The 24,995-nt window shown below is 40.4% G+C and overlaps 1 protein-coding gene across 1 annotated transcript in view; it reads right to left on the reverse strand.

Annotated features, from left to right (window-relative positions):
• Positions 1–250: 250 nt before the first annotated feature.
• The window catches only part of DAP (death associated protein), a 55,271-nt gene continuing 30,526 nt past the window's right edge, over positions 251–24,995 (reverse strand). Inside the window, exons 3-4 of the mRNA XM_086469475.1 lie at positions 3,492–3,534; positions 251–370 (exon numbers count right to left, since the gene is read on the reverse strand). Of these exons, the coding sequence (XP_086325601.1) occupies positions 251–370; positions 3,492–3,534 (163 nt within the window). The remainder of the gene's footprint in view (positions 371–3,491; positions 3,535–24,995) is intronic.

Raw genomic sequence — 24,995 nt, forward strand, 5'->3', positions numbered from 1 at the left:
CTTGGCAATAAGAAAATCTTATAAAACCCCCACCCCTAATCAGCAGATATTAATAGAGAATTTTCCATCTGGGATAACAACTGAACAATGTCTTTATTCTTATTAACCCTTGAGAATTAAAGTAGAAGAAACAGCATATTATTTTAGAGGTCAATTTTACTGATTTGACAGTGTGCATCCTAAAGGGTTTTCATCTTCTCTCGAAAACTTAATTCACTGATGGCAGTTGGCTGAGATTTTGATGGAGAGCTCACTTGCGAGGCTGGTGGATGTGCTGTTTGACATGTTGCGGGTGAGGAAGCTTTTCCACAGAAGGATGTGGTTTCTGGTGAGCCACCTGAGCTGCAGCTGGAGGGAAGTCCTTATCACCCTGTTCAAAGAACACACCGGGAAAAATTTAAGAAATCGTAAAAGCATACTTTCCAGTTCAACTGGATGTAAGTTTTTTTAAAAGTGAAAAGCAGATGGAAAACAGCGTGTCATGTTACGCTGAAGTCCCCCTGTACACATCCTATCTTGCCATTCTTTTAGCCAACTTCAAAATTTCTCTTAGCAAGTTTCACTTCTTCCAATTATGCACACAATCCAAGAACACAGTATCTTAAAGTGACCCAAGGGAAAAAAAAAAACAACCCAGATATTCCTATCTTCAGTGCTTCATAGCTCCTCGTGCTAAGTCACTTTCACTGGCTCCGCACAGTCAGATCTCCTTGACTTGTTTGGTTTTCAGAAAGCAACCAGAAAGAGGAGACTATTTTACAAATAAGGTAAGGCAGTGTGAAAAACTACCTGCACAAGAAAACCTACTGTAGAAATGCCAGTTCTGTAGGAAGAAAGGCAGGATCTAAAACTACTTTTGACTCAAGTGTTAGGGGTGACTGGCATTTAAGTTTAACATGCTCTTTTAACCAGGTCTGCTGGTGTTGCTGTTGGGCAGGCTCAGTTCAGCCGTAACCCTTATGCCTCCTATTTACAACTGTCATTTCTAGGGTCAGTCCCACGAGGTTTTCAAAAAACAATGGGAAACAACTACTACAAGTGCTCAGTGATGGGGGTGGGGTGGGGTGTGGGGGAGAATAGCACCACAACTTCACTCTTTAGAAACATATCATAAGCCAGAAACTCCCTGCATTCCCTTAGCTCATGGTGTGACAACCTTACACAGAGGTTATTTTGTAGAAAGCTCACATCTCAGATGGCCTGTTTCACACCTGACCCCATTTCAATCTACTCCAAATTCTTCCTTTTCATTCTGACTTTTTTTTTTAATCTTGATCACGAGATAACTTCTTATATTTTTTCAATTTTTTCTCTAATATGAACTCCTCCCAATTTGCAAAGATCTCCTCTTCTCAGATTTGACATTTTCCACCTTCTTTCCCCCTGATGCTGCTGTTTGCCTTTTCCATACCTCTCTGACCCCTCACACCTTGTTGTCTCAAATGAGTGATGTGAATGCAGCATTTCTATGACTTGTGGGTACTGTAACAGCTGAGCAGATGACAGTCAGTCTGTCAATATTAGCAGGAAACGCCTATCTTGGAATCAAAGTATCACAGAATAATTCAGGTTGGAAGGGACCTCAGGATATCTCTAGCCCAACCTCCTGATCAAAGCTGAGCTAGATGTGAGATCAGACCAACTTCCTCAAGGTTTTATACAGTCTGATCTTGAAAACCTCTAAGGACAGAGACAGAATAGCCCCTTCAGGCAAGCTGCTCCACTGCCTCAATGTCCTCAAGTGAAAAATTTTATTTTTGATGTCTAGTCAGGCCCTTCCATTTCAATTTGTGTCTGTTATCTCATCTGCCTGCCACACACCACTCCAAACAGCCTGGCTCCATCTTCTTGGTAACTTCCTTGTAGATGTGGGAAGGCTGCTGTTAGGTCCTCCCAAAACCATCTCTTCTGCACGCTAAACAAGGCCTGATCCCTCAGCCTCTTCTCCCAGGGCAAGTGCTCCAGCCCCTTGACCACCTTGGTGGCCTTCCAGTGAACTCGGTCTGGTTTATCAATACCTTTGATACACTGGGGTGTCCAAAACTGGATGAACTATTCCATATGTGGTCTAAAGTGTGCTGAGCAGAGGGGGATAATACCTTCCTTCAATCTACCAGCTACTTTCTGGTTAAAACAGCCCAGGATGTTGTTTGATTTCTTGCTGTCTTGCATGTCGCTGGCTCATGTCCAGCTGCTGCCTGTCATTGTTCCAGCCTGTCCATGTCCCTCCGAGTAGCAGCCCTGCCCTCAAAGTTATTAATTGTTTCTCTCAATTTGGTGCCATCCACAAACCTGACGAGAAGCCTTCTGTCTGATAAAGACATTAAACAGCACAGGTTATAGTATATAAACCTCTGGGTTCAAAAAAGCATTGCTAGGTCTTGTTTATTACATAAAGAAGAAATTTTGTTACATGTTCAGGAGCTATAAAGTTTCAGAAAATGATTTCCAAGAAAATTGCTCTTCATAGGTTAATAAATAAACCTGCAGTTGACAGCTTACTGAGGATAAGTATAGTACCCTATCAAGTAACTGAGTAGCTAAAGAAGAGCTGAGTTACAAAATTAAGATAAGGTCTCTTAATAAAGGTCTCTCTCCATTTTGAATCTTTTGCATGCCTACTAAATGTGTTTTTTATGCCTGAGATTTCCTAAGTCACTCATAAAAAAAAAAATCACTACCCTACAACTATTAAAGTGCTACCAAAATGACTAAACATTAATACAACAACTCGTTAGAAGTAATTTAGGTACCCACCTTGGTGCAGATGGAGGTCCAGCAAATACAGCATTGCCTGTCTACTGCCCTCATGGGCTAGGGAAACTGGCATCAGCTTGCTCTTTTCACCACAACCACAACATCTTAGAGTAAACCACAGTACACACCCCAGTAACGCAAGGCCATCCTGATAAAGGTACCCATCATGTAAAGCCACAATAAAAACCCTGTCACAACACACAGGGCATGAACTACTGAACATGCAATTAATGGCTAGTTAATACTAATGATTTAGCTCATGGATTTCCAGGTCCTGCCTGCTGTTAAAATCCAGGGAATAACGCCTTGAAACCCAAGTACCTCAAGGCATAGATGGCAGCTGAAACACGTATGTTCAAACACATATCCTTCTACAGGCAGGAGCATCGCTCCTCATCACAGATCAAGCTATAGCAGCAGACTTAACATGCAACTGCTTTCAAAGGAAATGAATGCAGTAATATCTAGCTTAGATACGAAAAGAAGGTCCAATACATTTTAAAGTGCTAAAATTCAAAGTAAAATGGTGGAAGTAATTTCAATAAATAATTTCAATTTCACACAAAACCAAAAAGAATGCTCAAAGGGACTTACACAAATACACAAACCATAAAGCCTCTTCTCATAAGAGAGGAAGGGGAATGAAAAAGATTAATTTTGCTCTGGTCAGTGATAATTCTGAAAAGTCTACAATAATTTTTCTATGATTGAAAGAAATTTAATGGTAATCTTACCCTAGCAATGACACCAGAGATGAACACCGTTGGTTTAGGTGGGCTGAAAAAAAATAAGAGGGATTATTTGTACAAATTGTTTAGAAGGTAAAAATGAAAAGTACATCACACAGTGAAAAAAAAAGTGGCATTTTGGCAATTAATGTTTCAAATTTCGTCTTCAAAGGACTATTGCCTTACTAGTACTTACTGCAGCCAAGAACAGACCCGTAAGTTTTGGCTGCCAATACTTTGCATTAATTGTGACAGCAGTAGAAGGTTAGGCCAACAGCACTCTGTTCCTTACTTAAAGCTGAGAGTCTTTGTTTGCACTGGTTTCCTAATCCTCAAATTTTATATATAAGCTGACAGCAGTACTTTAGCCTTAGTATATTTGTATTGCAACAATGAAAACTGTAGTTGGATGAAACGTACTGCTGTGAAGGAGAATAAAATAAAATTCAAGTTTATATCTGTCAATCAAATGGATTAAGATTCTGAGTCTCAGAAAGAACAACATCTAGTACTTTAAATCGTAGATTTTCAAGCAGACATTTATTTACTCTGTTACACAGAAGGAGAATCATGCCTGCAATAAAATACATGTGAAAAAACATAAAGCAAAGTCTGCCGTGCTTCTTCATTTGCAGATGCCCATCCATGCCAATACGAACAGACTCTCCACAGGAAGAAGTCAACTCTGAAGCTTGGTCAGCACAAGCCATCCATTTCTCTGCGCCACCGATCTACTGCACTGACCACCTCTACACGGAGGCCGAAGTGCAGCCTTGTCTAACTGTTCAACCCTGGTGTAGCCAATGCCACAGTGTCTAAATTATAAATACTCAGCAACTTCAGTGGTCTCCTGGGCAAGAAAAACCATACATTTGCATGGAGTCTGCAAAAGGATTGAGAGCAGGAGCTCCAGAAATCTCCACAATAGCAGTAGTACTTCTGTAAGAAAACCAAGTAACCTGAGGCATTGCAAAGGGAAGGAGAGTGCAGAGGTGAAGTTGTGCCTCCCCCTCTGAGCATGTTGGTAACTGAGGACTCAGAGCAGGTGGTTCATTAACTTGAAGGGTCCCTACCCTGTGATGTTATGGCTGATGAGGTTGGCACAACACAAAGTAAACACAAATCAAATGATTTATTAGAGGAATGATACTCATTATTATGATGCATTTTACAACTACACAGCTTGTAAAGATTTATTAATAAGATGTTATGTGAAGTTAAGGTAACAAGCAGCACAGTATTAGACCTTGATATAATGGTCTAATAAATATTGCCTGAGCCCTGCTTAACTCACGGTATTGCTACACAGTCTCTGAACACTCTAGTTATTTAACAAGACTCATCCCTTCTAGAAAATTTTAGCAAGTCAGAAAGACAAAGACATGATTAGAAAAAGAGAGAAAGGAAAGATGTTCTGCTCTAGAACACCTAAATTTAAGAGTACCAGCGATATTCCCTGCAATAAGAAGGAATATTTTGATAGCTATGTTAGACTTCTTCAATCTGATTTTCTGTTAGTATAAACTAATAACAAGCAAAGATCAATAGCAATCCACTTTCATTTTATCCTAATTGTATTGAGCCAATTGGTATACTAGTCTGCATGAGATTTTCTGGATGCTGAGTAACAAACTCAAAGAAATAACTCTGACTGAGAAAACACAGAGATACTGCAGAGGCTCGAGGTACCATTCACAAACTAACACCATGACATTATAAAGGAAATGAACAGTAACTGGAAAAAAAATTGTGTGGCAAGTTATTCTTCTATATACATGGAATCTGGCTTTAGTCACACTCAGAGAAACAGTTATTTGTTTGACATTGCATTATTAACAATATTGGACAGTAAGAAATTCAAATCAGATAGACTTTTTTTTTTCTTATATTCTTGCCATGACCTTTCAGTGTTCACTATGCTTGGATGATGCATGAAATTCAAATCAACACTTCCCAAAAAGAGCCCATATTTGCTGAACATGCTATGGCTTGTCTGCCCATCACAACACTGTATTATCTGCTGCATTTTATATTTCTTGCTTTAAAAACAACTTAAATGCTCCAAGGTTTTGGTCAAAAATTACAACCAGAATGAATCCTGTCCATAACGGTTGTTTCAAACACAGATTTTCCTGCTGCAAACTGCAAAATCTTTTCAGATACCATGGTCATCTGTTTGAAATGTCATGCTATTAATATTCAAAGAACCCAAGCTTGCAAGTGTTAAGTTGCCTGGGTACACAATAGAGCTGGATAGAGTTAGAATATTTGGTACATCTCCATAATTATTTTTACTTAGTTGTATGTTCTTTTGTCTAAGGAACGAGGCTGAAGATCCTATAAAGATCATCTTCATATTCAGTTAAGCTAAAATCCAGTCTGAGGTTTATATTTTGGGTAGTACCACAGAACCAGTTAGTACCTCTTTATAAAGACAACAAAAATCAGCATTACCATTTTCCTAGCAAAAACTATGTCCTTCAGATATAAAGTATTTATCTTGAACTCTATCATGAATTAACATATTTAGCCTTGTTTGTACACAATTGGTTCTGTGTCCCTCTTCAGTTGCACTTAGGAAAAGGACGCTAATTAGGACTATCCCACGGGTGTGTGGTAGGCAGCAAAACACCTCACACGAACTCGCCTAGGGTTCGTGTGGAACATTTTAGGATAGCACAGGGCAATTCAGTAACACACAGGGAACAACCTAATAGGAAATCAGAGTTACAAAAATGTATCTACACCAAGATGTAACTGGAACAGATTTGTACTTGACTTTCCCCCTTGTTTGTCCTCTCCATGGATTTTTGACTGGACTCTTCTTGGTTTACGCTAGATTTCCAACTTCTTTTTAAAAGCAAGAACTAATGGGAATGCTGACCTGGCTTCCAGCTCAAGTGCCTCTACCCTCCATCCACAAATACCTTTTACAGAAATCCTGGCATTCATTTCTGGCTGATGAGTTCCCACACTCAGCTGCGGGCGCACACTATTAATGAGGCTTCACCTCTCTACTTAACTGATTACAGAGGCAAAATGCTTCACTCCTACGGAAGACACACCACCCTATTAGGAAGCTCATTTTCACACAGCAATTATTCCCTAGCAGGGAAAAAGACAGAAAGCTGGCCAGAAACATGAATGATTGAGTGTGTCTCTATTTATGTCCTATGTTAAAGCCACTGGCTTTCCCCTCATTTTTACCAGACTACATTGTCCCAGAAACTATCTTTAAAAATTTAGTATTATTAGTTACCTTTCATGATCTATAGAACCAGAATCAGGCTAGAGCATATATAATCACACATCTACACTAATGAAGAATTCAACAGATCAGAGAAAGGCCTGGATAATCAGTCACTGATTCACGCTTTAATTTAATTCTTAATGAAAGCAATCTTTCTACAGATGAACTTTTTCACAATAAATTCAATCTCTACTGCCAGACTCTCAAACCACTGTCTTTTGTGGACCCAGACTAGCTGCCAGGACCATTGCTCTGTAATTGTATTCTGGGACATCCACTGGGATTGCAGTGTTGCAACATCACTTTTTATCCTTCCCAAGAACCTACTAAAAATAGAAACAAAAATGGAGAATACGCACAGGCTATTATCGCTACATTTGTAAAACACTTTCGAGTGCTTTAAATTCTATTGGTGTTTTATGCAAAGCACAACCTACATCTCCAGTATTTTGTACACTGTGATGGTTGCTTTGAGGATATACTTAATCTGATGAAAATCGGTTTGACAGATGTTGTTTTGGAGATGCAGCATTCCTTATCTAGGCGTCAGTAAACAAGAAAGCAAAAAAAAAAATTACTTTCTGACAAAACCTGATTTTGTTTATACATATAGGTGGTTTACAGTTATTTAATGTACATGTTTATTTAAAGTTAAATAATAGCCACAGCTAATATTGTGTAAGGAATACAATGGCGTGTTTGCCAAGACTGCTTAGTGTGCCAATACTTTCAGAGCAAATCCTTATTTTATTATAACGTATGGAGAAAAATAACACATCTGTTAAGATCTGAGCGTTCAAAGCACTTACCCTGATTTTACATGTGATGCTGCTAAGAACTGCACCTGCTTAACATCAGACTCTACTGGATTCATTTATCCTGATTGTATTCAAATAAAATAAAGATTTCTATTATTTCATAATACTTAGCTTAAGATCTTTATCTGACATTGCAAGTAAATCATGAAGACGATGGAATACTTGAAAAGATCATTATCTAGATGAAATGAGGCATTAATAATACTAAAATCTTATGCATGTTAGAGGGATTGGTTGAACTGAAGTCTGACAGACACACTGTAAAGACACACACAGCGACACTGGAATTACTGAGAAATCTCCTACAGGCCACAGAACATACACAGGGCAGATAAGTATTTATCTAACTCCATTTAAAATAGAGAAACTGAATAAATGGGTCTTACTGCTGCCAGCTGGTGTAGAAGGCTAGAGCTCCATGTTCAGTGGTGATCAGAAAAATCAAAACAACATGCTAAGACAAATAAAGAATGAGAAAAAGCAATGGTAAAAATAGTACCTCACAATATACCTAATTTAAAATACCGTATTCAGTCCAGGAGCACCATAAGCAAAGAATTAGAGCAGAAATAAAGATGGAAAAAATGGCTGAGGGAGCATTGAGAACCTTCTGCATGAGGAAAGAGCTAAGAACTATTTGCATACAGTATACAAAAGAGTGGAGAATATTGCTCCCATTTACCTTCTTTGTAGTGTAAGTTGAAAGTGACATTTGAAGAAATGCATGAAGTCATACATTTAAAACTAATAGTAGCAGATACCTTTAAAATACCACAGAATTAAATGCAGCACCTCCTGAAAATAAGGCAACATCAAAATCAAGAGTTTAGTGAGATTCAAAACCAGAATTAGACATTTATATGACACAAACCCATTCACATCAGTTAGGACAGAAATGTGTAAAAGTTAGATGAATGCTGATGCTCCAGGGCTCGAGTTATCCTTAAACTGATCAGGACTGCAAAGAAATCTCTTCTGTGCAGAGGTTACAACTTTGATATATCATTACCCTTTCTGCCTTCAATTAAATATCATAAGAGATCTTTTTCCCCAATATATCCGATTCATCCAAAATTCATCTACGTACTGTAAATCAGGGTACAAGCACAGTCTCAAGATTCCTATAATGTGAACATTTAAAACAGGCTAGCCTACCTTAAAAAGGACAGAATTACACAGATGCAAGGCTTTTGTTAGGCTGGAAGATTTTTTTGTCAGAATAGGTAATAAAAAGTTAAATGCATTAAAACTACATTAAACTAATCTTCTAAATGGGAATTATGCATACTTGTGTTTTCATATTTGGGGGAAATCCATCACTGGCGATCACCTGTTGCTGTTTAAGTGGGCTGGGCAAACTGACATATGAAATACATAAACAATAGCATGACGTGTGTTTCAAAGGCTTGGGAACCACAAATCATGTCATAATTTCTAACTATCAAAGAGCAACGACAGAGCTCGTTATTTGGTATTTCCTTTCTTTAACCAAATCATCCAGTAGCATGTACTGCAACTTATAGTTGGCCTCCAGCTGCGGAAAGCAAAGGAGAAATTCCTGTGACAGGCTGCAAACCAGAGGCACCTATGCAGAACCCAGCGCTGTGCCCAACTCCCTGAACCACCAAGCAAAGGCAGCATGCAGCCAGCACACACCTCGCCCCTCCAGCACCCCAAAACAGCAGGGCCTTGAAAAATGAGCAGAACCTTCTACTGAGCAGCTTGCCTTTATTCCCTTGCTCATTTCCAAATAAGCACTACATACACTCTCATTAAAAAGTTGCTTAGGCAAGCACAATGAAAAACATATATGAAATAGTATGATCTGTTACTACCAATGATCCCTCAACTGTTTCCTAATTAGAGCAAGTTTTGCTATTTTCTATCTTGTCCTGGCACGATATTCACTTCATGAACAGAAAGTTCTCCAAGTATTCTGAGCAGAATTTCATCCTCCGTCAACAAAACTTCAGAGTTTAATCCTGCCCTTACCTTTCTGGAATTAAAAGCGTTTTGGCCAGTTGCTCAAACCATCCAGTTTAATCTTCAAGGTTGCTTGGGAATTCATATTTTCTGGTTATGAAACATGAAAGCTAACCAGTCTTAGTTTTAGTCTAATGCCCCTTTAAAGATGTCCAGATACTTCCTTATCGGGGTGCTTATTTGAATTTACATAGTTGCCTTTGATTTTGGCATTGTCTGTGAAAATAAATTCCAAGATGATTAAAAACACACTGAGATGATTAAAAACATCGCTCAGCAATAGAGTAAAACTAACAAGCACACTGCTCATCAGCTTGCCTGAAACACTTTCCCATTGGTTATCATACATTTAGGTTATTAATTTTCTGGACAGAAAAGTAATAATAAGTCTGACTGACTACCGGAGGGAAATATTCTAGCTGATTGCACAGGGACATACAGTATCTGATATTCTATGATAATTTATCCTGTTGAGGTCATTTATTTATCTGCCATAGCTTTCAAACCTTTAAGATCACCCACAGGATGGCACTGTTGAACCTCTAAGCATCATGTACAGTAAGTAGGGAACAACCTCAAACAAATCCAGGTGCTGTGGCAAACAGTAAATCGAGTAAAAAGCAGTACTTCGCCTTGATGACAAATCTTGATGACATGCTATACATGTATACACACACACACATATTCATACACATAACTACAGACACTACTTTTGGTAAATAATTTTCTTGTCTCTGTGCACTAGTCTGTGCCCCGATATACCCCATAAGATAGCTTCCACTCTGCTAAATTGTTCCTCTTCCTACACAGGCAAAATTAACACAAGTTTGAAGGAAGAACTCAATGCTCTACCAGGAAATTTTAATGACTATTTGTTTTGCTATTCACATACAAGCAAATTGGGTGTCCTGATCTTTTAATGAGGTGATAAATCACCGGCCGTTATTTTTAATAGCAACTGATTGACATTCATTGTTCTTGCACTCACTGTCAATATATTGCAGCATATGGCCTGATTAATCTCACCAGCCTCTCATTCATCTTTGGTTTTAGTGCACGTGTTAGCCATAAAATAAAATTATTTAAGAAAGATATCCACCATCTCTTATCTGTATTGTTGTACAAGACATTGCTATCAGAGAGTGAATTTCTCTTTCATGCCTTCTGATCACAAAATGAAGATTTAACTATTTCCCCTTTTCTATCAACTCAAAGGATTTAGGAATAGTCCATAATTTTCCAATTGCTGGTTCATTTATTAGGGTTCAACCCTGTTATCAGAGTGTCTACATTAGCTCTTAGTGAACATCAATGACAGACTTCTCACAGGCAGTGACTGCAGCATTAGTCCACTTAGTATCTGTAGCCACTTAACTATGGAAAAATGAGAGCTATGAAAACTGACATAAAGCAAGCAGTACTTAAACAGTGACACAACTTAAAGAAAATTCTAAAATAAGGAATGAAGTAGGGTACACTTCAAGCATTTGCAAAATGCTCAGGAAAGACCATGGTGCAAAGGGGAGAGAGGACCAAGTGTTCCACCTATTAGTCAAGCGCTGAAGTGTATCCCCATGCATGTTCCCATGACAGCAACACACTTCCATACTGAGAATATCACGGCCGTGGGCTTGCACTGCAGTGCCGCAGCTACAGAGACACATTAGCCAGCTGTGGCGCTGCTGTAGCTCCTCCATCTCCCAGCAGATGAAAGATGGACACTGTACTAGGAATACATGATGTCAGTGCAAGGAAGGAGACACAGAAGGTAGAAGGTAATGAGAAGGCGAAAGTCTTCTCACTCCTGCCCAGGTGAATCTGTGTTTGTCTCAGAGACATACATCAGTTGCCCAGAATTTCCCAACCTTTCCTGTCAGTTTGTACCTGAATCTTGCTTTCCACTGTCTCAAGCCATTAATCATTCAGTAAATGTGCACCTTTCACTCTCTTACTGCTTTGAACAATTGCAATGGTTTCTTACTACCCCAAACTACACTGCAGACATGAAGGCAAACGTGCATGCATCTGCATGGGCATAAACACTACATCATTTTCCACAACCACTGCACTGTTGTGAGGAGTCTTCTCAACCCAACTTTACACCATGCATTCTGCATGACTTCCACTTTGCAGTTGCACCCTACTGTTATGTGAAGCTCTCCAAAGCAAATGCAGACTAAACCCAGCATTTTTTTCACTTCTGTGGCTGTTCACAGCTCTGCCCACAGCAGAACAGACCATGATGAAGTCCTTGTCCATTTCAACCAGCCATTCCTGGGGAAGTTCTGAGTACAATAAAGGGCACTGTGGAAGGTCATGAAGACACTCTGGTAGTATCAGATCCCATGCTGAAGATTGTGTGAGCCGGCTGTACGGGCCAGGAACTTGCTTTAGAGAATCACAAAATCATTAGGTTGGAAGAGACCTCTAAAATCATCAAGTCCAACTATCAACCCAACACACCATGCCCACTAAACCATGTCCCACAGTGCTACATCAACACATTTTTCGAATACCTCCAGGGATGGTGACTCCACCACTTCCCTGGGAAGCCTGTTCCAATGTTTGATCATTCTTTCAGTAAAGAAATTTTTCCTAATGTCTAATCTAAACATCCCTTGGCACAACTTAAGGCCATTTCCTCTTGTCCTATCACTTGTTACTTGGGAGAAGAGACTGACATCCACCTCACTACAACCTCCTTTCAGGTAGTCATAGGGAGCGATAAGGTCTCCCCTCAGCCTGCTCTTCTCCAGGCTAAACAATCCCAGTTCCCTCAGCCGCTCCTCATAAGACCTGTTCTCCAGACCCTTCACCAACTTCACTGCCCTTCTCTGGACACGCTCCAGCACCTCAGTGTCTTCCTTGCAGTAAGGGGCCCAAAGCTGCGCACAGTATTCAAGGGGCAGCCTCACCAGTGCTGACTACAGGGGGGACAATCACTTCCCTGGTCCCGCTGGCCACACTATTTCTGATACAGGCCAGGATGCTGTTGGCCTCCTTGGCCACCTGGGCACACTGCTGGCTCATGTTCAGCCGCCTGTTGACCAACACCCCCAGGTCCTTTTCCCCACCGGGCAGCTCTCCAGCCACTCCTCCCCAAGCCTGTAGCGCTGCGTGGGGTTGTTGTGACCCAAGTGCAGGACCGGGAACTTGGCCTTGTTGAACCTCACACAATTGGCCTCAGCTCATCGATCCAGCCTGTCCAGATCCCTCTGCAGAGCCTTCCTACCCTCACGCAGATCAACACTCCCACCCAATTTAGTGTCACCTGCAAACTTACTGAGGGAGCACTCAATCCCCTCATTCAGATCATTCCCTGGGGAACACCACTTGTGACCAGCTGCCAGCTGGATTTAACTCCGTTTACCACAACTCTGTGCTTGGCCATCCAGCCAGTTTTTAACCCAGCTTAGAGTGCACCTGTCTAGGCCATGAACCACCAGCTTTCCTAGGAGAATGCTGTGGGAGTTCAGTTCAAACCCTGCCAATGCTATAGACACAATTTCTCTCTATTCTCCAGTGGCAAGTGGCATTTCTAGTGGCATAAATCTTGTCATAGGAAGAAGAGATCAGTAAATCCTGGAACCTGAAATTACTCTTAATTCAGACATAAAAGACAAAGAAAACATTCTTTAAGTATGCAATCATATATTTAAAGCTCATAAAGAAGCAACAGAAGACAGAATCAAAAATGTTTTCAACATAACAGCTTACTTTTAACAGTAAGAAACACCCTAGCCCTAATAAAACTAGCCCAGCTAGGTTTTAAGGTGACAAAAGACAAGAAACAAATTTCTGTAAATGGCATTCAGACAAGGATGCATCTTTGTTTACATGGACTTGGAGAAATTTATTTTCTCCACCGAGAAATTGACCTCCATTGACCCGAGAGGAAGCAACCGCTTCATTCTTCTACTACCATTACTATGCCTGCTGCTGAGCTGTGGCAGGCAGAACAGCAGCATCTTCATTTTCCATCTAGAAACATCCAGTCACCTGAACACAATCAGAACAGGCTCTTTCGTCCTTCCGAATTTATCTTAAGGGCTTAATCTAGAAGGTCAACGTCAGATATTACTACAATCATCTGCAAAACTTCCAAGGTCAATGGGACTGGAACTTGGTACCAAGAAATTACACTGAAAATGACCTTGAAGAAATCAACAGCAATGGGATTCAAAGTATTACAATCAGAAGGATTTCAAGAGGATTTCTTAGATGGTAAGCTTTCATTCTGTACGAAATAAATGTCTAGCTTTTTGAAGTGATAATAAAAGCCATGACAATGTAAATGGGTAACAGATCAATGTGCTGTTAAATATGAATATAGTTCTATAGTAGTAAACACCCATTTCAACGGGATGTAGAAATCTTAAAGCAACCACAAACTTCTGACTGTCAATATCACCAGTGATTTTTCTGTTAATCTAATCTAACAGAAAACAACTGCTAATTTCCTAGTTCAGTCTGTTAGATCTGTCACGTCCTGGTGCTCCATTTGTTTGAATGACTTTTAATTGCTTTAATAATAACTAAAGCAGATAATTCCCTTAAAGCACTACAGCACCTGCAAGATGGCAGCTAACCACGTGGCAACATTACCTTCTACCATACAGAATAGGGTTAGATTACTTTTTTTTTTTTCTGTTTGTGGTGCACACATAGCTTTGCTGCTTCTTTTTGCTTCCAGAGGACAAATAGATCAGTCTCTCTGAATGAGAGAAATGAAAACAAAACAAGCATGCACAGTCTCAGCTAAGTTTTTATTTATTAAACAGCAGCAATACTGTTGGTACTTCATACTGCTAGTTTGTATTAGTGATTTTAAACCGGTCATTTCCACACAGAGCACAACAGAAAGGGAAAAAAAGATGACATTTTACTTTATTCATTACCTGGTGGCACAGTTCTGGCTAGAGTGTTGTCTAAAGTTATGTTTCTGCAGTCCTAGCTGAAGGGTGTCCTCAGCAAGAACGTAAGTTTTTCCAAAACAACTAGTGGTAATACCTCTGGCCACTGTCTGGATGTTATAACAAGTGACAACATAATAATGGGAACTGACTTAAGAAATCATTAGTCTACTCACCTTTGAAATGAGGGACAACGAGCATAAGTAAAATGTTCTTTTTATTTCAAAAATAAAGTGTATCTATCTAAGTATCAATTTAGCTTAGATTAGCAAAAAAATTTTTTTCTAAAGATTCCTTGACTCCTCCTTATACTTCAAAAACCCATTTCTGTCATCCTGTGTGTACTTGGACGTATAAACATTTTAATTAATGGCTTTTTATTTGCTAGTGAAGCAGGATATACCTTTTGTAGAAGTCTATTAACATGCAAATGCAGAGATCTCATAATTCAGAAGGTCATTTTTACTCTATGTACTTCAACAGAGTAATGGAGTCCCAGTACATCAGTGTGAAAACTAATGAAAATGTATGACAATCAGATTTTCAAACAATTAAAAAGTGGAAATAGTAATCGTCACAATAAGTGCACTTTCTAACATACACAACCAGGTGTGCACATTTGTAAATGCTATACTGCATGACATTTCATAATGTGGTATGACTTACTGACACCTTAAAATTTTCAAATTTTCACATTTTGAAGAAACATTTTGTAAATATGAGACATTTCCACTACAAAAATATATTTCCTATTATTTATCTCCTGGTTCCATTACATTTTCTTACTCCCCTTCCCACCATTAAGACTCCCCGGTCTGCTGGGATGTACAGCTGAACATCTGTGCAATGCTGATTCTCTATTTTAAGAACTCAGTATTCAGTTTTCATCACAAAAGCAAGTGGTTAGAGGGAGCTCAAGATCTGCAGGAGCATGAACCAGAGGAAATTTTTAAATGGTACTTTTTGGCAGAGGGTAAAGGCGGGGTAATAATCTTGTCCTCCTCTCCATCCCCCCCACCTCTAGCTACCTCTAACTAGCCCCCAAAGGCTAACTCCCAAACCAATTGAGTTCTGTTTGTTTTTAATAACAACACATTAACTGTGCACAATGGCAAATCAATCGCTAAATTGTTTGTTTTCTAAGGAGTGATGACTTTGGGTAACCAAAGCAGATGCTTTCCTGAGAAAACATCTCTGTAACTTACAGCATAATCACTTCACATGTAAGTAGAGAAGATCAGGAATTTGGAACTTGTAGAAACCAAATTTTGCTGCAGACTGGAGTATAAGACAATGCACTGCCTGATACAGCTGAACTCTTCTGAATTCACATGATCTTAGAAGCAGCTGAAAACCTCTGCAATGAGAAGTCTTAAAAATACTTTAGAGGAACTGCACCATTTTGGATCCCAACTTTCTTCTTTTTTATCAAAGACATAGGGTGAACATTAAACACACACCAGGCTGATTTCTAAGTCAAAGAACACCAAGAAGGATTCAAATGTTTAACCTACTTTAGGAATCCCATGGGCTAGGGCTCTAGAAGGTAGTGGGGCCCAAGAGTTCAAGAAAGACAGGGAGCTACTGGAGAGAGTCCAGCGGATGGCTACGAAGATGATGAGGGAACTGGAACATCTCTCTTATGAGGAAAGGGTGAGAGACCTGGGGCTTTTTAGCCTGGAGAACAGAAGACTGAGAGGGGACCTCATCAATGCTTATAAATATCTGAAAGTCGGGTGTCAAGAGGATGGGGCCAGGCTCTTTTCAGTGGTGCCCAGTGACATGACAAGGCGCAATGGACACAAACTGGAGCACAGGAAGTTCCAACTGAACATGAGGAAAAACTCTTTTACTCTGAGGGTGTCAGAGCACTGGAACAGGCTGCCCAGGGAGGTTGTGGAGTCTCCTTCCCTGGAGATATTCAGAACCCCCCTGGACGCAATCCCATGCAACCTGCTGTAGGTGAACCTGCTTTAGCAGGGGGTTGGACTAGAAGATCTCCAGAGGTCCCTTCCAACCCCTACCATTTTGTGATCAGGAAGACATACCATGAAATAGTGTGAACAGTGAGAGACAGAGACAGTAGAAATCATACTGAGAAATACATGTATCTGAGAAAGGTCTCACTCCATTAAGGTTCTAAATTCTGGTTTGATAACTTACAATACAGATAAATCTTAAAAATTGGTCACCAAAAATATCCAAGTTTTCATTTAACTGAAAACTAGAGAGATTATTTGAATTTTTTTATTTAGATGAGACAAAATTCTGAACCACAAAATAGCGACGGTCAATAGAAAGCAACAAAGCTAATTTAACAATAATGTATTTTGGGAAATGGTGTCTATGTGTGGTTACTTCTCCCCAGTCTCATAGTGATTCCCAGAGCATGTACCACATGGTAGGTGCGAATCAAGTGGTGAGGCCAGACTACAATTCAGGCTGCTCACAGATACAGAAAGCTGTGGTCCAATGAATACCTAGTCTCTGATAGGGGCTGGGAAAAAAAAAAAAAAAAAAATCAATCACCTGGATTACTACAAGATTTTGGTCACAACCAGACAACTATGGTTAAGAACTCAAAACAAGAACACAAGAAGCCAAATTAATGTCTGCACATTTACTGCTTGTACTTGTGTTCACTTATAATCCTCCTTTCACATTATTTCCCAAGATCACATTTTATAAACTGGTATGTGTAAACTTTTGACCAGCAAACAAGTTTGCACACTCTTCATGTCAAATACTTACCCATTCATTTTGAGTTTATCACCATGAAAAAAGCAAAAAGAGCAGGTCTAAAGACAACGTCTTTAATTTATCAAAAGGCCAAACCATTTTCTAATTTTCATCCTCTATGGCAAAACTTTCTATTAACCAATGTGGCATTCCTATTATTAACCTGCACTTTCGAGAGAGAAGACAGACCTCTTGTGTGTACTTGCTCTGAATACTTGCCACTATGACATTAAAACTGACAGAAGGGTATTGGGCTCCTGTCATATTTATTTAAAATCTTTATGCAGAAGTTGTCCACGGAGACATACCCTAGGCACCCAGATGACAGCAATGCTACTGCTGCAAGTAATGGCCAGCTGCAAACTGAAGTTTAATTTCATTTTTGCCTATCAAGAGGGATCTCTTCTAGCTATCCTCAGTTGCAAAGAAAGAGAAATCTCCACAAATTTTACAGCAGCAATCCTCATTCATAACTGTAACACATCAAGAGAAGTCAAAAGTAAAAAAATGTACAGGAGCTTTAAGCGAGTTTGTTACAAAGCTCTGCTGTGAAGAATGGTAATGTTTCCTGATGCAACAGACAGGATAACAGCACAATCCAGAGTTCAGAAAAAAACATGCTGCAATCATGCTACTTGATCTGTGAGTGGAAGTAAGAAAAGAAGGGCCCATTCTTTCCAAGGAGAGATAGTTCAAGAATTTTGTGAGTACTGGGCAGAAGTACAGGAGAGGAAACTGCAGAGGCAAGGAGAGGGAAAGGATGGGGAAAGCGGAAGGAAAAAAGGGGATCCTCACCTTTGGCAGTACTGCGGAATAAGTATCAGGGCAGAAAAGACATCCAGGGACATGCTTCATGTTACAACAACTAGGTATCTTGCTTTATAGACAATATTAATACTAGAGAAAGCACATGAGAAGTCAGTGCAAAAATGCCATTGATCCGTCCATGAAGTGCTTCGATGCAGGTACTGAAGGGTACCAGTAACAGGCATGTTGCCATGCGCTTACCGCCTCATCCAGAGGCTTGACTATGACATCGTTAAGCGTACAAAGGGAGACAACACTGGTGCACAAATATTCTCTCCCCTCCCCCTTTTCTGTGTGGGCGGACTAACTACAGTCACATGTATGCAATTCCCCCTGACCCATTTTATTGATGTCACATGGAGACATGATCCAAGTGTTTCATAGCCTATGCAGGGACACGGACCACTCTCATTCTCTTGAAAGAGAGCACCAAAAGACAGATTTGCAACTCCTATAAAAAACACTGATAAGCCATCAGCAGTAATAAAACACCAGACATCTACGTATGTGTCCTGGTACCTCTGCTATTCCCAGAACCCTAGTTTCCATATAGAGAGCCTCAATCTTTTATGAATCAAAAGGTTACGACCTGAGTGTTTGAAATAGGAAGCCCACAACTGTCCACAGAAGAAGAAAAATGCATGGGAAATCGCCCACTCTTTACATCTGCTCTGTACTGGGATGGTACAACCAGGATGTGTGACAGAAATTACACACCTAGCATTGTGTCAAAGAAGGAGCTATGATCATCCATGGAAGCAACAGAAGTCATGCTGATTTTAGTCTGCACTTGCTTTGCAGAGCTTCAAGCAACAGTAGGGTGTTAATGCAGAATGGAAACACTACAGAAGACATGAGCTAAGCCAATTCACTATTAAGAAAGTCCACCCTGAAGCAATTCCTGTCTGTTTTTCTCCAGGTCTCACAGACTGGCAAGCAGCTTCTCATAACTTCCTCATCAACCAATCAATGTTCAGAAAGTCTCATTTTGACTTCACTTAGTGTTATCTCACTGTCACTCTTGGCATACGAAGCAATTCGATCAGCTGTTACCATTTCTTTTAAGTATGGTAATCTTGAGGAACAATTAATTAAAAACTTAAACAAGGCTGACAGGTGTGACTATTCTGTAGCGGTTTATTTAATGGAAATGCATATTTAGAGCTTCAGGAAGACTTGTAATTATTTCAGGTAAGTCAGGTCTTGGATCCGATCAAAATATTAACACAGCAATGTGAAGGTGTAATTTGGCGGTGTTTATGTCCTTGGAAAACGTCAGGAAAGCCTATTCAGTATCTCAGCTACTGTGCACATAATGCCACAGTTTCAAAAGCAGTTTGTAAACATGAAGTTTGGGTATTTTCATTAATATATCCTGCCACAATTTCCAAAGGGCTTAGACATTCACAGTTTCACTTTATTTAAACAGGAACACTGTACCTCTGAAAATTGAGTGAAGAGTATCATGTAGGGAACTTGCACTTGAGAAACTACTTCTGAATTTTCAGTAGAATGTGTAACTTAGCCTGCATAACCACTGTCAAAGCAGCATGACAAAAGGGAAACATCTGATATAATCCTTGGGGAAAATGTGAAAATACTTTGAGCATGAATGCACAGATTAAACATAACAGAGCAAAAAGAGCTGGTGGTTCACCACCCCACAGGTGATCTTGGTTTTTAATCTATACTGGTCAGCTATTGAAAACTAGATTATATTTTTCTATAAACAATTTGCTTCTAATGACAAGGAAATACCATATTGTGCAAAATGTGGACTTGACATCCCGAAAGATCATAGTCCTTTTAAGTACAGGACAGGCAATGCAAGCAGAGGCCAACTCAAACACCACTGCTAATGTGACCTTGTCCCTGTACCTGCACTTCAGTATCTTCCCTGGTGGTTTATCTGACTGCAGCTTAGGCTCTGTTAGCAGTGCCCAGAGAGGGGTGCCAGGCCACAGATAGCACACTCATCACTACAGTGACACACTCCTTCAGTGCTCAGGGCAGGCTGTCTCTGGAGGCTCAAATGCCCATGGCAGTTGTTTCACTATGAAGATCACTGGTTTATTCCTCCTTTGTGGAGCATGTCACTGCATACATATATTTTTTGCACACGAAATGCACTCATTTTACACTGGCAGTCCGTTGATCAGAACTCAGATCAGACAGTTTGGACCAGTAAAATTGTAGAGATAACCAAGAGGTATTTCCCCATTGTTCCACCAACCCAATTTGTAGCATCAGGGGATGCCTGCATAAAGTGGCACTCTGAAAAGGCTAGGTGGCTCTCCTGGATGATCCAGTCTCTAGAATGTACTGCTTTGGTGGCTCCTCCCAGCAGTGGCATGGAGGACAAGTGCTTCCTCTAAGACCACTCTTACTAAATGTCTGCCACTGCTGTCTTGGATTGTATCACTCCTTTAATTTAAGTCTCTAAGGTCTGCTCAGAGTATTGGAAATGCTCATTTCTAACCTATTCCATGGACATACTATTTACAGTGTTCATAATACAAAACTGTCTTCAATGATTCTGCCTGTTTTTGAGAACTAGAAGAGCCAAGTCTAAACGACAAACAAACAACTGAAAGAATAAAACAAATTATAGAACTGTATTTGCAGAGCAGTCTACAACAGAACCACAGAATGACTGAGGTTGCCAGGGACCTGTGGAGCTCATCTGTTTCAAGCCCTTGCTTGAGCTGGGCCACCTAGAGCAGGCTGCCCAGGACTATGTCCAGGCAGCTTTTGAATATGCCCAAGGATCAATACTCCATAACCTCTCTGGGCAACCTGTGCCAGTGCTTGGTCACCCTCACTGTAAAAAAAAAAAAAAAAAAAAAAATTAAAAAAAAAAAAAAAAAATTCCTGACATTCAGAGGGAACCTCCTGTGTTTCAGTTTGTGAAACTGCCTCTGGTCCTGTCACTGAGCACCACTGAAAACAGCCTGGCTCACTCTTCTTTGCACCCTCCTTTCAGGTATTTTTACATACTGGTAAGCTCTCTGTCAGCCTTCTCTTCTCCAGGCTAAACACTCCCAGCTCATTCAACCTCTCTTCATAGGTGAGATGCTCCATTCTCTTCACCATCTTTGTGGCCCTTCACTGACTGGACTCTCTCCAGTAGTTCCAACGCTCTCTTGTGCTGAGGAGCTCAGAACTGGACGTAATCCTCTGGCGTATCATCCATTCCTCCCAGTTTGGTGTCACCTGCAAACTTGCTGTAGGTACAGTCTTCCACAGATCATTAATGAAGATGTTGAACAGGAGTGGACTGGACTCAGTACTGAACCCAGGGGTACACTGCTCATTACTGGCTTCCAAGTAGACTTTGTGCGACTGATCACCACACTCTGAGCCTGGCCATACAGCCAGTTTTCACTTAACCTTGCTGTCTGCTCATCCAGCCCACACTTCATATATCCTCTGTATGAAGATCTTATGGTAGACAGCATTGAAAACCTTACTGAAGTCTAGGTAGTCAATATCCAAGGCTCTCCCCTCATCTACCAAGCTGATACTGTATTGCTGCTATAAGGTCTAGATAGATCTCAAGCTCCTGAAACTGCCTAGGGAAGATTCATGTAATCCCTGGAAAGTAAAAAAATGAGGAAGCATGGGCCTCTACAGTCAACACTGCTCACCTTCACAGAAACTGTGTGGATTAAGAGGCATTAGAACTTAACAGAAGACTGGTGAACTTGTGATTCAGCAGCATCTTAGTCAAGTGAAAATCAACTTGTAAACTGATTTTTCTTTTCTTTTAATTAGTGTTTTCACCCTAAAATAAATGCTACAAAGCTGTCCAAAGGTTGGCGGGTTTCTGTTTAACCTCACTCTGCAGGAGATCAGAGTCATGACAGACAAAGCAAAGTCTCTGTCAGAGTTACCACAGTAAATTACAAATATAAAGACTTTAAAAATCCAGTTCTGAGAGCAGAAAATAGGGAACCACTGATAAAAAGTGACATCATAAAAATGATTCTAAAACTGCAATAAATTACATAGGCAAACAAATCAAATTAGTGTCTAGGAACTGCCTTTTACTTTAGCGGGCCTGAGATGCTTCATCCTGTTTATAGCTTGGACACAGGAACCCACAACATACCCTCAAAAAGAATTACGTAATACCCTTCACATCAAAGCTTGCCCTGGCTGAGATGTTTTCCATAGCCAGGAAAAAAATGCACATTTCCTACATTAGACCGATATCAACACTTTAAATAACAAGTTTCTCTTACTATGAGACACAGGGGCAACTTTTTTCTATTGAAAACACAAACCTTTGAATTAAAATTTCGGTCCATGACAAGTTATCCCTATGTCATCACAACAGTCCAGATTTTAGACATTATCTGAAGAAAAAACAAGCTAAGGTAACCTCAGGCCTTCTGCTTTTTTGCATGCTCAGGTCTATTAATCCAACGCCAAAAAAAAAATGCAATGCATAGCTGGATAGCTATTCCTGTGGTGTACTTCGGCAAAACTAGTTCATGCACCGCAAATGACTTTGACAGCTTCATCCAAGATAATGTCTGTCTCTGTGAGAATGAATCCCTTATCCATGGCAAGAAGTGCTCTTTGAGATGCTGAACTCTTTGGTTGCAACAGACGTGATAATCTCATATGTTCTATATTACTATGCCCTGATTTTCAAAAAAAAACTGAAGAAAAAAATACCTGTTTCTCCCAGATACCTTAAGATCAGTGGACTGATTAGCTAAGGGTTGCTCTGTGGGATGAACTGGTTCTTGGAATTCATCAGCTAAGGGAAGATAAATGTAGAAAGGATAAAGACCTTGAAGAGATGTACAACAGAACTCACAGGATGGGACTCACATGACATTACTCACTGCAACACCTCTAGCTATACAGAAGTCAGAGCATATTACCCCTTAACTTTTTAAAAATTCATCCTGATGCTTCTTGAAATATTCATGTGTGACTGACAGCAGAACTGAGACAGTTCCCACCAGGACTTGATTTCCTCCTCAGCAATGAGGTTGCCTGCCCTCTGTAGGTAGAAGTCTCTACCACAGAAAGTGCTGATCCCCTGGGAAACAGGGATGTAGCCCAGCTGCTTGAATAACTAGCTTCAAGGGAAGATAAGTTGTTCTGCCATAGAGAGTGGAAGCAACTTTAAGAAGCAGTAGCATTGCCACAGCTTATAGGAGAGTCTCAACTGCCACTCCTTTGTCAAGAATGTTCCCTCCGGCATTTGTGAGTGTGGCAAAAAACCCACGTGAGGTCTTGAGGTGACAGCATTGTTCCCACCATGGCCTAAGGACACAAGCAAAACAAGATGTGTAGGCATTTTCATGTGTGAAACAGAAGTCTGAATATTTCAAACATATGAAGTTCCACACGACCAAAGGCTCATCTAAATTTCCAGCTATGTGAGGAGGTCTAATGAGATACACCATCTGTACTTGTAGATAAAGCACTTGTGCTTGCATGTATCTGCTATGGACGTGCTAAAGCAGAGCAAATACAGTTCCACCCTGTACAAGATTCCTTAGTTTCGTGGGCCAAATGGGACTGTCCTGCAACTTCAGCAGACAGCAATATCCCCCAAAACAACACATAAAACACCAGCTATGCTTTATCATCATTACTTCTATGTGCTGTCCCTACTATACACTGTTACAGAAGAAAACCCCAGGAGATCTGAGTGCAGAAAAGATGAGCTTCGCAGGCCAGGCAGGAACAGATGAAGACAAAAAAAGACAAAAGATTGGGATTTGTGAAAGAGGGGTAAAGACACCTGAAGCTAAAGTGGAGAGAAACCTAACACAGAGTGCTAAGTGATGAAATACAGGCTATAGATGATGAGGCTGAAGAAGAGATCAGACTAAGTTTTACAATTAATACACCTAATTTCTCTCCTGGAGTCATGGTGAACAGCAAGCTGAACATGAGTCAGCAGTCTTCCCTGGCAGCATACAAAGCCAGCAGTATTTTGTGCTGGAGATTATCCCCCTCTGCTCAGCACTCACTAGACCACATCTGGAATACTGCGCCCAGTTCTGGGCCTCCAACGTAAGCCATCAATAAAGTGAAGTGAGCTCAGTGAGGGCCATCAGGATGCACAATGTGTTGGACCACTTACCCCATGAGGAAAGGCTCAGGGAACTGGGTTCAGCCTGGAGGAACAAAGGTTTCGGGGAAACCTAACAGCAACCTGCCAGTGCCTACAAGGAGGTTATCAAGAAGACAAAGCCAGGCCCTCAACAGTGGTGCATGGTTGCAGGATGAGAGACAATGGGTGTAAACTGAAACAAGGGAGGTTCAGATTGGCTGTGAGGAGAAGCTTACCATGAGGACAGACAAGCAGTAGAACAGGTTGCTCATAGGGATTGTGTAGCCTCCATCTGTGGAGGTTTTCAAGACCTGGCTGAACAAAGCCTTGAGTATTCATTCTGGTCTGACTTTATAGTTAACCCTGCTTTGAGCCTCACATCTGTTGAGGTCCTCTACAACCTGAACTATCCTATGATCTGGAGCCTGGACTGTGTTCATACAATGCTATGGTTTATAAGAAGCTTAAAGTATACTACTTTAAACCAGGCAATCTGCACCTGGCAATTTGTTTCTAATAGTGACCAATAGCAAACCTTCAGTAACAGTGCTAATGACCAAAGAAAGTATACAGTGATCACTTCTCTGCTATTAATCTCTTCAACAGCTCTTTGTCTATCTAGTCCCATGCAGCCTGGCAATCAGTTGAGAGATTTCTGAAGTCTCACCATTGCCTTGCTGTCAGCATACATCTAAAATCACCTCCATTAGTTTAACTTACACTCCCATCTAGCAGGTAGCCAGGTAGAAAACAAAATTCTGCTCATGGTACGTACATCGTTTAAAATGAAAGAGGCTGTGAAACTGATAGATGAGTGGGATGAAGATGCTTATAAACTGGATGTTACTTAATGGAATTTAGATGACTCTAGATTGCACTGAATGCTCGTTTCTTCTATACTTTACCATCATATAACTC

The sequence above is a fragment of the Leptosomus discolor genome, chromosome 8 (assembly GCF_034619465.1).
Source record: "Leptosomus discolor isolate bLepDis1 chromosome 8, bLepDis1.hap2, whole genome shotgun sequence".
Lineage (NCBI taxonomy): Eukaryota > Metazoa > Chordata > Aves > Leptosomiformes > Leptosomidae > Leptosomus > Leptosomus discolor.